The sequence below is a fragment of the Salvelinus namaycush genome, chromosome 21 (assembly GCF_016432855.1).
Source record: "Salvelinus namaycush isolate Seneca chromosome 21, SaNama_1.0, whole genome shotgun sequence".
NCBI classification, from domain to species: Eukaryota; Metazoa; Chordata; class Actinopteri; order Salmoniformes; family Salmonidae; genus Salvelinus; species Salvelinus namaycush.
In genome coordinates this window covers 20,888,502-20,905,145 of record NC_052327.1, presented here as the reverse complement: position 1 = coordinate 20,905,145, position 16,644 = coordinate 20,888,502, and the positions used below count along the sequence as shown (strand labels likewise).

General features: G+C 42.2%; 1 protein-coding gene across 1 annotated transcript in view; it reads right to left on the bottom strand.

The window, feature by feature from the left end:
* Positions 1 to 16,644, bottom strand: part of LOC120065819 (cytosolic carboxypeptidase 4) — a 131,845-nt gene that overhangs the window by 58,984 nt on the left and 56,217 nt on the right. Inside the window, exon 20 of the mRNA XM_039016870.1 lies at positions 9,313 to 9,493. Within this exon, the coding sequence (XP_038872798.1) occupies positions 9,313 to 9,493 (181 nt within the window). The remainder of the gene's footprint in view (positions 1 to 9,312; positions 9,494 to 16,644) is intronic.

Below are 16,644 nucleotides of genomic sequence, written 5' to 3'. Positions count from 1 at the left end.
ATCAATAAAAGCTAGGTAGCTAGCGTGAGGAAGGTGTATCAGTAATGGCCCGTCACTAATAGGGTGTTGTTGTAGTGACGTACATGTGCAGTTGTGTATTGTTCCAATACATCATTAACAAATAGATCACAGTAAAACAACCCATCTCCATGTACTTTGAAGCAATTCAATATACAGTAAAGATGATGAAGAGAAACGCCGGATATTCACTATAAAGTGGCTGGATGCATAAATGGGTGCATAAAATGGCCTCTAATAGATTAACAATGATGAGGTCACGGGCTTCATGGGCTTCCAGTTATGTGTGGTCCCCTGGGATCCCAGTCCCAATGTCTTTGTCAATTTAATCTACTTCCAGGGCCAGGGAGGTTAACGTGACTTCAACACGCCGGCCCAGCCGGCGTCACAGCCAATGTTTTTGAAAGCGCCCCAAATGACACCCTATTCCCTATACGGTACACTACTTTTGACCAAATCCCTGGTCAACAGTAGTGCACTACATAGGGAATAGGGTGTCATTTGGGGCGCACTCACTGTCTCCAACCCGTACAGCTGACCAGCATGTAACACAAATCTGACATTCATCCATTTAATAGCTGCCTCTCTGATCAATGGTACAACCACTGGGTCTTGGCACAAACATACAGGTTGGACGGCGTTCAGTGAGGACATTGACTCTCTCTATTAACTCTGCTGTTAGAGGAATAGTGACCAGCAGACTTCATTCACAAATATGGGTCAATCTCTCGATCTTCTCCAATCAACTGCAGCAAACTGGGAGCATTCAGGGCATCCAAAGGCTGACAGATATGAAAGGTCATTGTAAGTGACCGATCAACTTCCCAAGATGACCTCAGTGAAAAACGTTTTCAATCAACCTGCTGGGTTGATTGTTCATTGCAACAACAGTGTATCTCTGCTCACATATTCTATACCTCAATAGTGAACATGCAGCGTCATGTGTTGACAGCCTCTCAACACATGACACTATGCAGTATGCTGTCAACACATGACACTGAATATCGGCAACAAATGTATCATCTCAACAAGTCCAACTAGAGCTATAGTCACTTTTTTATAGTAGGTTTGGAAATATACTGTATATCTACCTTCATGAGGGCAGGAGATGAAGGCCATGGATGAAAATAACAAGAAGGGGTAGAAGTAATGACTCTGGGCAGATTCATGAAGAACCACTCTAATAACACGAACATTTCTGACGTACAATTTTATGTTTGCCCTTGCTACTATAGTAAGCACACTAATGAAAACATCAACAAATGGACAATGACAAATTGTGAGGCTTTGTATTCACGCTATTGTATTTCTCCATGACTCAAATGCCAGGGTATTGATCTGAACTGGGGAGGCATACCAAAGCCTGGGAGATAGTGACTCATTACCTCCCTCCCCCACAGAAAGAGCAGAGGGGAAGGGCCTACTGATAAAACTGCCTCAGAGGAAGAAGAGAACTGTGGGTAAATCTCATCTGCTGGCCCGTCTGAGCAAGGTAGCCATCACCTGTGCCAGAAGACTGGACCGGAGGGAGGAGAGTTGAGAGGGGGAGGAGGAGAGGATGGTATGGGGCGAGTGGACGGGCTTGGCTGTGGTCAACGTTAGCCTTGCTGTGAATTGATGAACAGCGTGGATTCTCCTCCATTCATCATGGGCCTGTCTCAATCCAGGCTACAGTGGTCTCCATAATACGTCAGTGTCGCATGCTGGACCACCCCCATGCATCAAAACATTTTAATACAGCTCAGCTCCATGCTTCCTCTCGTTGCTTCCTCTCGCTCTCCTCTTTGTTCATGGCAGGGAGGCTGGCTGACCCGTGTACCTCTCCTGGTTTTATCAAAGACTCGGTGGAAACCGTGACATGAATCTTTCATGTCTGCTGCTTTCTACACATATTGTAAATATGCATTAAAGAAAATAACAGATTTTTTTTATGATTTCAGAAGGGTAGGGTACAGACGTAGGATCTTAATTTGATCACCCTGTTGCAGGAGAACGTTTTAGTGTATTTGAGGTTTAAAAAGGCTTCTGAAGTTTTTAATTTCCACATTGAAATATCCGACTTGATTTTCCCTTACATTAAAATTATCAACCCCTACAAAAATGTCCATTAGTTATAATCAAAATTAAGATCCTACATCTGTAGAACATTTCCTGTAACCTCTGAAGAGAAGCTGAGGCGGAACTAATGCCGGTACAGAGTTGTAGATGATGAAGGGTGAAAGAGTGAGGAAATAGACTGCTTTATGACAACAGAAGGCAGGTAGACACAACAGGAGACATTAGAAATTACTATAAAATGGTAGCTGATGAAAAAGAACAATAAAAAGTACTGAAAGTACCACTCTACTTGAATAAAAATGTGTTTTTAAAGAGGCAGGTACACACAAAGAAGATTCCTCAAGGGTTCTTTGGGAAGGGCATGGTTCTACTGTATGTGGAACCATAATGACTCAAAGAACCATTTGAGCCGGTTAATGGTTATTTGCGTTTCAGAAAATAGTTATTTCTTCTTTTAGTGATAATTCAAATGTAGGGGCAATGGCAAAGCTCCTTTTGTGCAACCGTGAGTGAGAGTGTCATTCCAGTTGATCTGATCTGTTGTGTTACGCCATTGTATGTTAAATATGACAATGGCCAGTGATTGTGATTTTTAAAAGACTCATATATGGCATTGTGTCAATTGAGAACTGATGTCTCCCTCCTTAGGGACCCCCAGCCATTCCAGAGCTAGCACACTTGATTCAACTTTTCAAATAATACAATTATAAAACCTTTGAAATTTTAACAGCAAAAAGAACCCTGTATGGTTCTTTAAAAGGTTATTTGCATAACATTTCAGATTGAGAAAGATTCTTTATAGAACTGTTCTCCGTAAAGGTTATATACAGAACCATTAAAAAGGGTTCTATACAGCATCAAAAGGGTTGTACCGCTAGAAAAACCGTATTTGGTGTTAATATATAACTTTTTTAAATGGTTCTTTGTAGAACCTTAAAAAAAGTGTTCTTTATAGCACCGTAAAGGTTACATTTAGAACCTTACGAGCATGGTTCTTTATAGAACCATCCAAAAAGGGTTCTATATAGCACCAAAAAGGGTTCCGCTATCGCGACAAGCCAAAGAACTGGCACTATATAGAGCCATTTGTTTTTAGTGTGTAGAACCACCTCTCTCCTAATGAAAAACACAATAACACAAAATGGCTCATACTGACTCGCCCAAGAAAAAAAACATCTCTCCAATGTGATCTGGCCAGCTTCTACCTTGAGAATAAATGTTCTTTCTGTGTCAGCAATACAAATGGAATGGGGTCACGCCTTTTCTCTGAGCTAGGGGCAAGATTACTCCTTGTTCAAGAGATGGAGCGAGAGCACCCTACTGAGTCTAATACTGGATACACTCACCTATAATTGAGGCAAACCGATGCTATTGACACAAAAATATTTTAAACCACCCTTGTCCCTGGCTGGCTGGGGTTAACCATCTCCCAGCTGTTCTGGTCCCTCACCCAGAGGTAGGAACTGGGAGGGATAGCATGGTTAAAGCCAGCTGAACAGTTATAGAAATATAACCAACTATCCCTTCTCTGGGGCATTGGACTGTGCTCAAATGTGATCTCCAATGTCATGGTCACCGATCCCACTCTCACTGCATGTAAAGAGGGAACAGAAATGTCAAAACTCCCATTTGTCTCATCCATTCATGTCCCTTGTCGCATTGTGCAGCTGAATGGTCTAAGGGCCTCTGTGTTGTGGTGATGGCACCATTGACAATGAATGGTAGTTAAAGAGCTGCCTGGATGCTAACATTCTGTTCAAACATTGCAGGTGTAACGCTGATCAGATAAACTGCCAACGCTACTGTAGCACGCCCCTGCTCTCCACTATACTCTTAGAAAAAAGGGTTCCAAAAGGGTTCTTTGGTTGTCCCCATAGGAGAACACTTTTTGATTCAATAGAGAACCCTTTTTAGTTCCAGATAGGAACCCTTTTGGGTTCAATGTAGAACCTTTTGTGGAAAGGGTTCTACCTGGAACTCCAAAAGGTTCTACCTAGAACCAAAATGGTTCAACCTGGAAGCAAAAAGGGTTCTGTAAAAAAGAAAAGTGTTTTACCTTTATTTAACTAGGCAAGTCAGTTAAGAACAAATTCTTATTTACAATGACGGCCTACCAGGTATTAACTGCCTTGTTCAGGAGTAGAACGGGGATTTGACCTTTCGGTTACTGGCCCCACACTCTAACCACTAGGCTACCTGTCTCCCCAATATTTTTGCTCTTCAAAGGGTTCTCCTATGGGTGCAGCCAAAGAACCCTTTAAGGTTCTAGATAGCATTTTTTTATAGTGTACAAGACAAATACCTCAAGGTGAACATACAAATACATTTTGCCTGACTGTGAAATGTCAATGTCGTGTTCTGGTCTTCAAGTCTGGTTGTGATAACAAGATGATCCACTTTGACAGGCTCTCAAATTTGGCTACAGGAAGTCATCCTTCCCCAGGGGCTACTTGATGCAATCTTCTGTTCCTCCGTTCCCAAGGTCAGTGTTGGAAATTACAATCTGTTCACACCAGTCAGTCCCCACCTGGCTGGTAGAGTGATAGACGCAGGTCACAGGTAGGAAGGTAAGAAGCAGGACAGTATTCCCCTCCACGCACATCGAGTTATTCTCCCTACATAATTATAGACCAGAGAGTTGTGATAAACATCAATGGTGGAGAGGAAAGGGAGACAGACTGTCAAAGGCAAGATGTGAGACGCATCCTCAAACTTCTCAAATCAGCCGAGCTGAGACTAGGAGTCCCAGCAGTCAAAGAGACTTGACTGAGGAGGCTTGTCTTGGGTAAATCTCATCCACTAAATCAAACAGACTAAAAATAACATGTTGTCTTCCCGAGCAACCCCCTGGCATAATGGAAGAATATTATCACATTTAAACACTTACACATGCACACACACATACACACACAGGCTGTTCCAACAAAGTTCAATTCCCAAAGTGTGCTTGTATCCAACACACGTGACAACCCATGAATCTCAGGCATATGTTCCATTGAGTCGAGTGTATTGGTGATTTTGACTCAAAACGAACGTCTGCCTCCGAGCTACCCCACCCAAGCAGAGTCAGCAGCAGTATCCAGGACATGTGTGGGTTCCCTTCAGAGCATGGCCAGGTCCGAATTCAAGTGACAATTAGTACATGGGTCACAAAACACGTTACATCGTTAAAATAGGAACAAAACAATGTAGGAAAAATAGGGCAAAGAAAAATGCTCAGGCCGCCTGTGAAGACAGGATAGGTGCAGTACAGCCAGACAGCTGGAGCCAGGTCTAGAGCTGTACAGAGCATGCTGCTCCAACACACACTCTCTGATCAAACATGTGGAAAAGCATTGTTGGGGAAGCTACTCTGAAAATATAGTTTGCCAAGCTACCAATGGAATGAGTTAAGCTACACTAAAGCTACCCTTAAGAAAAATATAGTTTAATTAACTAAAGTTACTTTGAAAAAGTAGTTTACTACATCCAAACTACTTAGTGAGAAATTATCATATATACTATAAATCTTAAATGTCATAGACTACAAATTGCAAGAACAGATTTTTGGGGTCAGATGCTGCTAGAATGTATAATTTAGCCTATTAAACACAAAAACAATGTTTCAAGTGAGAATTAGGCAGGTCTGATGCCGAAAAAGAAAGGAAATGATTGCCTACTTCACCCATATGGTCTATTCTTTTTGCTAAGAAAGTATTGTGTAGTTCCAGTAGTTAGCTACAACGCTACATGGTAAAACAGTAATTAACTACTGAAAACACTACATACTATAGATTCGAATTTAGTTAAACTACCACCAAGATACTACAAAATGTAGTTAAATTACTAGTTGAACTATTACTGAACAAAAATATAAACTCAACAAGCAACAATGTCAAACATTTTACTGAGTTACAGTTCATAGAAGGAAATCAGTCAATTGAAATAAATTCATTAGACCCTAATCTATAGATTTCACATGACTTGGGTGTGCCTGGGAGGGCATAGGCCCATCCACTTGGAAAACAGAGCCACCCCCTGGGAGTCAGGCCCAGCCAATTAGAATTAGTTTTTTCCTGCAAAAGGGCTTTATTACAGATGGAAATACACCCCTCCCCCTCCTCAGACGATCAGGTGAAGAAGCGGGATGTGGAGGTCCTGGGCTGGCGTGGTTACACGTGGTCTGCAGTTGTGAGGCCGGTTGGATGTACTGCCAAATTCTCTAAAACAATGTTTTGAGGCGGCTTATGGTCGAGAAATGAACATTAAATTATCTTGCAAGAGCTCTGTTAGACATTCCTGCCGTCAGCATGCCAATTGCACGCTCCCTCAAAACTTGAGACATCTGTGGCATTGTGTTGTGTGACAAAACTGCACATTTTAGAGAGGCCTTTTATTTTCCCCAGCACAAGCCACACCTCTCAGGTGGATGGATTATCTTGGCAAAGGAGAAATGCTCACTAACAGGGATGTAAACAAATTGTTCCACACAATTTGAGAGAAATAAGCTTTTTTGTGCATATAGAACATTTCTGGGTTCTTTTAATCCAGCTCATGAAACATGGGACAAACACTTTACATGTTGTGTTTATATTTTTGTTCTGTACTCCTCAACACTGAACCCTAAGTCTTTATGTCTTCTATCTCCCACTAAAGCAGAGTATCAGAAGTGATATGGCGCCGTGCAATGCCAACGTCTTTTATCATCACTCACAGAAAACGAATTCAATTTCAGGGACAATTAACCGCTCAGATCTAATGATGACATTTTGTGTCAAATATCTCAAAAGCTCAATGAGTTTTATTAACTGATGCTTAATTCCTTTAACGGAACACATTAGATGTAACAAAGGAACAAAACATCAAGCAATTCCATGGTGTGTGCATGATGATGTTAGTATTTATGTTGTATTAGACGGGCAGCAGATAGCCTACCAAAAGGTTGCTGGTTTGAATCCCTGAGCGGACTAGGTGAAAAATCTGCCAATGTGCCCTTGAGCAAGGCAATTAACCCTAATTGCTCCTGTAAGTCGCTCTGGATAAGAGTGTCTGCTAAATGACTAACATTTAAATGAGTTCTCATCTGGCAGTCTGGAACATTGAGCAGCATTCACCACTGAACACATACTGCCCTTGTCAACAATAGACCCCAATGTGTCATGCTCCAACCTCAAATGGCTTGTCCAATATGCTATATTGGAGGAAATCAATACTTCGTCTTTCACAGCGTTGCCCTCAAATGCCCAATTTCAGGGCGCTCTAAATGCATTTGCAAAACCTGTCACTGAAGGTATGAAAAGATACACTTGGTTTCCCCGTCTTCTCTGATTTCACACCAATGTCTAAGTAAATAGCTGCTTGCGCTGACATGCACGGCTGGGCAGGCTGCTGCTGCGCAGAGCACCGGGGATTTCACATGAAAGCTGTCAGACAGTGAGTGTCACAGTCAGACATAGGGATGTGGTTGTGCATGTGCTATTCCTGGTTTTACACTAGTGGATTCCCTATTGACACACACTACTCTGTTCTCACCTCTTACCATTTGGTTCCCTGCTAAATACAAGCAGCTAGCATACTGTCATCACCCTCTCTCTCTGCAATCAGGAAAATAACAGCAAAGCAAAAGGCTGTTAGTCAAAAAGTCCGCTCGGTTTACATCTCCCTCTCCCTCTGGTCAGACCAGCTGTGTGATGCAGATTGGGCTTTCAGACTCGTAGCAATTATCATATCTGAAGACCCAATAATTCATGCTGTATGTGTGAGCTGAAAATAGCAGCAGAGAGTCAAGATAGTGCACAGTGAAACAAGTTTGTGTTTGTGTTCCCCCGAACGGCAAACAACTTGACACCGCAATCAGTTGCCAAGGGAGATGGATTGTAAAAATGCAAGCGGAAGACGTATTTCAACAAGTCCAATGTACAAGCCAAAGTAAATGTTGTGTCTTCATGGCTCGATGAACAAAAAAGGAAATTAAATGATGGTTTAACATAGTCAGACAGCTCTGATCTCAGATTAGCTCTGCTTTATGTGTAGTGCATTTCTGTCTTCCTGAGATCTGTGGTGAAACTGATATAAGCAAATGTGACCTTTCAACATATCGAATCACAATTTCCATTTCAAAGGGTCATGGCACTTCAACATGTATGCTAACGGTAGTAACATATATATGAGTTTGGGGGATTTATGCATAAAGTTTTTAGAAGACACCTTAAATGTTTATTGTTGCGTTAAAAATCATAATCTTGTACTCTCATTGCAGTCTCTAAAACCTGGACACCGTAGAGAAGTGGGAATAGCTTCAGACAACATGACCTACAGTACCAAGTTGTTGTCCATATTGAGTTAATCTCTCTCAAGCCCCAAACAAGCAGTATGTAATAGGCTACAGTCTGATCAATGATTGTTCTGCTCAGGCTCACTGAGCACCAGCCTGGTGATAATGAAAAGACTGCAGCTTTGACTGGGTCTAGTTCTTACATGGCGTCAGTAAGGAGTCAGGTCAGTGATTGGTACAGAGGGGTGAAGAGGCTTATCGATCACCCTCCAGTCCATTAATAAGACTACCAATATGACTGTCACGCCCTGACCATAGAGAGCTTTTTATTCTCTATGTTGGTTAGGTCGGGGTGTGATTAAGGGTGGGTTATCTAGGTGAATTATATTTCTATGTTGGCCTGGTATGGTTGATTGGGGATCATATTTAGGTAGCCATTTCCCCATTGTGCTTTGTGGGATCTTGTCTAGGTATAGTTGCCTGTGAGCACTACGCTGAGCTTCACGTTTCGTTTGTTCGCGGTATTGTTTTTGTTCTTTTAGTTTCTCTTCCAAAATAAAGGATGGAAACATACCATGCTGCATCTTGGTCCACTCCTTATAACGATCGTGACAATGATGCTGTAGCTTTTGTTAAGTACTGGTACTACTAAACAGATTTGCACTTACAAATGCATTTGATACAATGTAATGAAAAGGGGCCAAACGTCAAAATGTATTTTCTGAGTTGGGACTTGACTCCAACCCTCTCTTCCTGTTAATTCTGTTATTTCTCTATTGACAGTATGTCAATGCCACAGACTCACATGACATTGCATACTCATTGTGTCAGTAAGATAACCCTGTGGTAACCTGGACATACAAGTTAGCTTCCTGGACTGCCTAGCTAAATGACTGTGTACTGGTTAACATGGAGGGTGCCAGGTATAGGTCTGAGGATAGAGGTCAACGGTTAGGGTGGGTGTCAGAGCGCAGAGTACGTACGTGCCGTTGATGACCCCGTCGGGGTTGAGCATGGGGATAATCTTAAAGATGTAGGCCTCCCTCAGTGTCTCAGCCACCGGGTCACTGCTACACAGAAACTCCAGGGTTCCCTTCATCACCCAGCTGGCGTTACTCTCCCCAGGGTGGACCCGTGCTGTCAGTACTACACACGGACGGTTACCTGGGGGAGGGATGGGGGGTGGGGAGACAGGGTTACACAGTGAATGCTAGTCCACCAATGTCCACATTGAAGAGGATTAGTGACACTCGTTACAGTAAATAAGTAAATCCTCGAGCCACCACTTCTTCCACAATATGTTGGAACAAGGCTCTCTACAAACCATAAATCCACATCTTAATGCACATGTATTGTTAAGGTTTACTCAAAATGATCGCCTGTCCTATTCAGGTCCCTTGTTTTAAAAAAGATAATCACATTTCTGAAGCGTGTGATATATTCCGTATGCGCTTCTATAGGGCAGGATCTACACAGCAGGTCGTGTGAAAATGTAGATGTTGAAAAAGGGAGGAGATGGATATGCTTTCAGAGGCACATACAATTTTAATTTAGCCTGGCAATTGCGGCCAGGGCTGCCACTCCACAAAAGACAGCCACGGAAGAGACAAATTCCTCTGACTCCTGCATTGATCACACAGTAATGAGTTTCTGCAAGGCCTGTAAAGTGTACACCCTCTTTATGCTTCATTTCGTTTCTATGTTTAATTGAATCCATGTGAGCATGAGCAATCAGGTTTGAGCAGTAAGTAATTTGTTTTGTAAAACAAAATGAGATAAAGCAGCATTCTCATACTTTCGCCTTAATTTAACCAGCCATAATTTGTCTGTAGGCTGTCCAGTTCAGACAACAATGATACGTTGTGAGTGAATAGCCGAATGCATAAAAATGCAGTGAAATGATATGATATTTTTTTAAACACATTGGAGGGGAGAAAATGTCATTGCAAAGCATACGATTTATTTGAGGCTTTTGCAAACTGAAGTAGATTGAACGTACAAAGGTGACTGAGCGGGAATGCAGGCATCTTGTGGAAGAGTCCAGAAGATATAATTAGAGTGATAAATATCACATCAGCCAATAGCATGGGGCTCCATTCCCTGCAAGAGCAGCCAGTTTGAGCCTGGAAAAATGTATAAATTAAATTTCAACTCAAGAAGAAGAAAAAGATTCCACAACTCCCTTGTGCTGTCTCTTTCATATGCACACACTTTTGTGTGAGGTAGTGTGTGTGTGTAACCAATCCGTGTTGAGTGTTTGAGTGTTTCCTATTCCTCACCAAGTCAAACCTACGCTACTGAACTGTGATATCTTCTGATGGTACAACAGCATAAATTAATCAAACAAGCAGCAACACTAGGATGAACTCCTGACTGGAGAACCACACAAACGACGGTAGGCTCTCACACATTCCTCTCCAGAACTACCAGAACCGTAACCTTGATCCCATTTCCATTCATCCTCTCTATTCAGGGCCTAATAATACTTGGCACATGTCAAGTATAAAGCTTGGAGGGATGTAGGCGTGTTCTGAAAGGCATCAAGCGGTCGTCAACAGTTCTCCTTGCCAATCGGACGCAAGCCAGGCCAAGCTACCTACACTCGCAGCAGTAGGTAGAGAGAGGCATACAGCCAGGCTGTGTGTGTTGTGAGTCTTCTCATTGATATGGACTTGTGTTGGGCACACAGGCATCATCAGCCAAGCTGTCATACAGAGAATCGGTTGGAAATGTGTGTGTTTTTGTCTCTCTATCCACTACTGGCTATTTGAGCAAACACCCTCAAACTACTGTTTTTTCTTTTTCAAATGTGTGTGTATGTGCATGTGTGATTGTGTGTTTTCCTATGGGTGTTCATCTACAGAATGTTTCCTCAATGGCGTATCTACTCAACTGGCGGACAGTGGACCGGATCCGGTCAATACGGACCGGAGGTCCCGAATGTTTATTTATTAAACATTTTTACTTCGACTCCTAGTATCATATAAACACACATAAGACATGGAAGAATGCATAGAATTGCAAGAAATTAGCTTTAAAACAGCAAAGAAAATCTCTGCCCCATGCAAAATGTGTAGAATTGTGGGAAATTAGCTTTAAAACAGCAACATTTTCTCTCCGCTAACAAGAGGGGTGTGAACAGTTTGAGGTCGCATGGGTTGCGAGGTGGGGGTTTATTACTACGCTGATAAATTACATTATCCATCCGGACCTTTGCCACCTAGGAAATTTGTGTGACCGGACCTAGTACTTGAGTACCCCTGCTCTGTGGTGTACATTTTGACACTGTCCTTTAAGAGTAAATCCACATATGGCAGTAGGATTCTAAAGCCTGGACCACTATAGATTATGCATTTTATTTCATTATGTTTTGCCCCGTAAGCTATTGTCCTGTAGTGTAGGCAACAGAAACACACACAAAAAAACAACTTTTAAATACAATAGCCACATTCGCCGTAAAAGCGACCTCGATTCAGTTAACATTAGCTTATCATTCACCACAGCCACTTATCCTTCCATTATAATGCACTTGACCGCAAACTGCACAATTATCATACTTCTCTAGGGTGATGAATTAATATGAATTGACTGTACATTAGACTGAACATGCCTGAAATAAGTGGCTTGTTTGTGGAAATGTGAAGGTAACAAGTTGACATTAAATGTCTGGTTGCCAACTCATTCCCAGGTCCTTTCCTTTTCTCTATGTACTGAGTAGTGGTGGTTGTTGGTGCATCGAGCTCTCTGCTACTCACCCACTTGGACAGGTGCATCCGTCATCTCCCATGAGGCGTAAGTGGTGTTGGAGGCTCCATCGAGGGCTTTCTCACTGAGCACCTTGATGATTAAGTGACACACTTTAGTCCCTTTGGGTGAGTCTCCAACCACTCTACCAGGTAATAAATCTGGCCCTGAAGCACTTGCTTTTAAAAACAAAACACAGCATCAAAAAATGCCATATGTGTCCTGGTGTGAACTTCTTGTTACTGAGATGAAGACCAGCTGTACTCAGATGCTTTTGATACACTGTGTAAAGCTTGTCTGGGTTTTTCCATTAGTTCAACGGTCCCCTGTGTTGTGATTCAAAGCTCTGTCATTCCCTATTCTCATAAGGATCTTTTAATATCAAACCACTCCATCCATGATGCCCCATCACTTGGGTCCACAATAACAGATCAAACAAATCCTAATACGAAAGACTGCAGCTTAAAAGAGAGTTAAACGTCTGGTCCTTTTCCTGGATCAGGTGGTTTCCTATGCAGGAAAAACCCCTGGTTATTAATAACATTTACGTTTGAGTAATTCAGCAGATGCTCCTATCCAGAGAGACTTACAGTGGTGTGTGCGTACATAACCAGACCTACGTTGATACGATTGTCGCAGTTTCAGCCTCAGCAAAATAAAATAATCTCCAGATAGCTGTCGGATACAGAAACTGTACTCTCAAATCATCCAGCTGGTGTGTTGTGCACCACCTGAGGTGAGGAGGAGGCAACACGCTGTGAGTGAAAGTTGCTGAAACTTTAAATTGAAGTAGTCCCTGATCAAATGGCAGTTAGTGAGACAAACACGATATTGGCAGAGAGAGGCTGCCTGCCTCGCGTACACATGTACGCAGAAGTACAAAGGGGGCCTTGAGCAATCAAAACCAATCTCTGTTATCCTTTCCTGTATATGCAAATCAGGTTTAATTAGTACAAATCAGGGTTGTCCATTTATAATCATAAGATGAATTTGCCCCGCAAAGCTTATGAAAATGCAGCTTTAATTTTCCATTTTATTAATTAAAAATGTTCCAGTGCAATTGCACTCAGGCTCATTTCAGAGGTTGTTAATTATCAAACATAATCTCAATTACCATGACAGTGTGGCTAAAAGCTATCTAAAGGGAGGTAATTTTTTCATTTTTTTTCTCTCCGTGTGAAACTGAGATGTGCCTGGTTGTTGGGACTGGGAGGCTTGTGTACCAATGTCATTAGTCAGACTAGTTTCACTCCAATAGCTTCCAGGAGTCAGAACTCGACAAACTGTTATTGTTTATTTATCAGGGTTAAACGAGAGCCAAATCAGTTGAGATTGTACTTCATACCAACGTGTTTGATCACCAGTATGAGTTCAATACAGTATGAAAGACACAATTCATGTCTGAATCAAGCTACAGGACAAGAAAAGGGAGAATAAATTGACCTATTCAAAGAGCTATTATAACATCGCCCAAAGCTCAGATCTGAGCCCATTTCAGACATTCTAGAAAGCAGCATTCTGATTGAGTTCATCAGTCATTGAGTTCATATGGTATCACTCCATTGTGTACACCTTGAGAATGACGTTAGGACTGAAAATCACCTAAAGCATAGTACATTCAGAGAATGCATTTACTAAAACGCGGCACCAAAGTTAGTTCCTCAACTGCTGACTGTGGTGACAGTGTGTTTTGAGGGTGATGGGGGAGCCAAGTGGATCATTCATGTGATATCAAAGTAATTATCTTCACCTAATGTACCTCGACCAGGCTATCTGACCAATGGGGTGTGATAAATGTGAGCGTCATGAAGGACTTGTCAAATATCAGGAGACATACTGAGCATCAGAGAGCAGATGGTGAAAATAACAGTGTATAGAGAATGTATTGCAAACAGAGGGGACATTTTCTATTTAACATTCCAAGCTCAACAACAATACTGTGTATTTATTTACCAGTACATGCCTTCATTTGTTTCATAATTGTGCACATTTCAAACCCGATTAGATTGAAATTAAGTTTAAATCAGATACATAATGAGGCGGTAGTAACCATGTTGACAAAGACAAACTATTCTCACTCCTACAGTATCTTTCCCATAGATATAGAACGAATAGAATGGGTGTCCCCATCCAAGTCAATTATGGCATAATGGGTGGACTGGTGGCCATTGCGAGTGTACCAATAAGCGCAAAGCAGGAAGTAAAAACAGGAAGTGTACCCATCAATCTGACATTACACAAAATACATTCCATTGCATGAGTCACATCACTTAGCATCATTTGAATGAACATTTTACATTACCATGGAAATGATTGCATCACAATACCAGGCTGCCATTGTGAGTGTACCCATTCATTTACCAGTCAAATTTCCAGGGTCAGACGTTCCAAACACGTTCTATTCATTCTATTTCTATGATCTTTCCACCCACACGAACACAATAACATATTTTTCCTATGGAAACAACATCCTCTGTGTTTAAAGCTATTTCAGATTGGCAAACAAATAAGAAACCAATTCAACTCTAAACTTACTGCTATTTCTCACATTATTAGCCCAGAACGTTTTTACAAGCATTTCACTACACCTGCAATAGCATCTGCTAAATATGTGTATGCGACCAATACAATTTGATTTGATTTGTTTATACTTATCAAGCTACTCTTATCGCCGGACTCTCCTTACACAACCATACCCACACACACACTTGACATGTCACAAAATGAAATGACCCTTTCTCACCGTGACAGTCATCAATCTGTTTTAGGAGGAAACACAAAGCTTTATTACATTTAAAGCCAAGCAATTATTCATGACCTACACAAAATATGATAATGATTATATCAGATTACAAATGAGTCTTCATTTGCTTGTTGTGATGGGTGTGGGAGACAGTGGAGTATCATTGATTTAATATCAGCCCTAATGAAATAAAACCACCAAATGCAGCTGAAGTTATAGCCAACTACTATCTGCAGTGCAACTGACTTGCATAGTGTTAATTGGGGCATAATTATAACACTAGTTTGCAAATGTGTTACATAACAAAGAAATAAACGTGTGTACAGGAGTTATGACCGACCAGCTGAAATGCCCTCCTCCTCCCCGCACAAGGTTGTCATGGCAGTGCCACAAAACATTAACTTAATGTACTATAGGCCTTAATACAACTTAAAAGCACTCAAATGCAAAAGGGCAGGTCCCTGTTTGAAAGACAGTGAATGACAGCACTCTTAATATCTCTAATGGGAATAAGTCCATGGCGTTGCTGCTGAATCAGCCGATTACAGACTTTCCCGCCCTAACATGGCTGGATTAATGCACCGCACTGCAGAGTGATGTGTTAGTAGAGTGGCAGGGGGAGGGTAAACTAACTGAAGATGCATGTTGTAAACATGGATTATTGATTATTATTCCTACTATAATATAGGACTTACATTAGGGAAAGGGGATACCTAGCCAGGTGTACAACTGAATCCATTCAACTGAAATTTGTCTTCCAAATTTAACCCAACCCCTGTGAATCAGAGAGGTGCGGGGGACTGCCTTAGTCAACACCCATGTCATCAGCACCCGGGGAGCAGTAGTTCTTGGGGGTTAACTGCCTTGCTCAAGGGCAGAATGGCAGATCTTTCCACATTGCCGGCTCAGGGATTCAAACCAGCGACCTTTCGGTTACTGGCCCAACACTCTTATTAACCGCGAGGCCACATATCATGGTATGGTCATGCTGCACTGAGGAACAACTGAGAAGTTCTATTATTTGTCTCAGGCTGACAGAATGTATAGAGGAGTAGTGTATCTCCAATCTACACTTAATTAACCCCTGACACCAGGAAACTTGGAAGGGCTTTATTTTAGGGGGCAACATTTAGTAACGCTATAATAGTAATGCTATATTCTAGGTGGTACAATATCAGCACTATTGTAGACAGGAGCCATTATTCAGCTGTTTTCGTGGCTTACAATGGTGTTATCTTTATAAGTAGCAGTAAACATAGCTAAGTAGCTACAACAACCCTTTCATACTGTTATAGTTGCAGCTACTAGTAAACAGAAGTAGCAACGCTAACCTCCTTTGATCACCATGAAGGCAGCTGGTACCCAATCAAGGGTCACAATCTTTCTCCCTTCGAGGTTTCCACCATCATCACTAATAGTACAGATCTGAGAAGGCATTCCTGTGCCTCTACAGTCAGCCATATGCTAGCAGGCTGGCTGTGGGGGGGGGCTCCCCTAAATATTAATCAGCAGGAGCCGTCGGGAGGCTGGGGAGGATGGGGAGAGGCTGCTGGGGAGAGATGTGGAGGGATGGGGAGGCTGGGGAGGGTGGAGAGAGGCTGGTGGGGAGGTGGAGGGACAGGTGGAGGCTGGGGAGGGTGTGGGCAGGATGGAGACAGTGCTCACGGCCCTGGTTGTGTCCCAGAGCTAGGTCAGCTTGTCCCTCCCTCCCTCTCCCCACCCCACACATCCATCACCATCCCCCAGCCTCTGTCTGTCTCTATCTCGCTCTACCTCTTTCAAGCCAAGCCAGACACACAGCTCAGACTGCCCCTCTCTCATTCATACA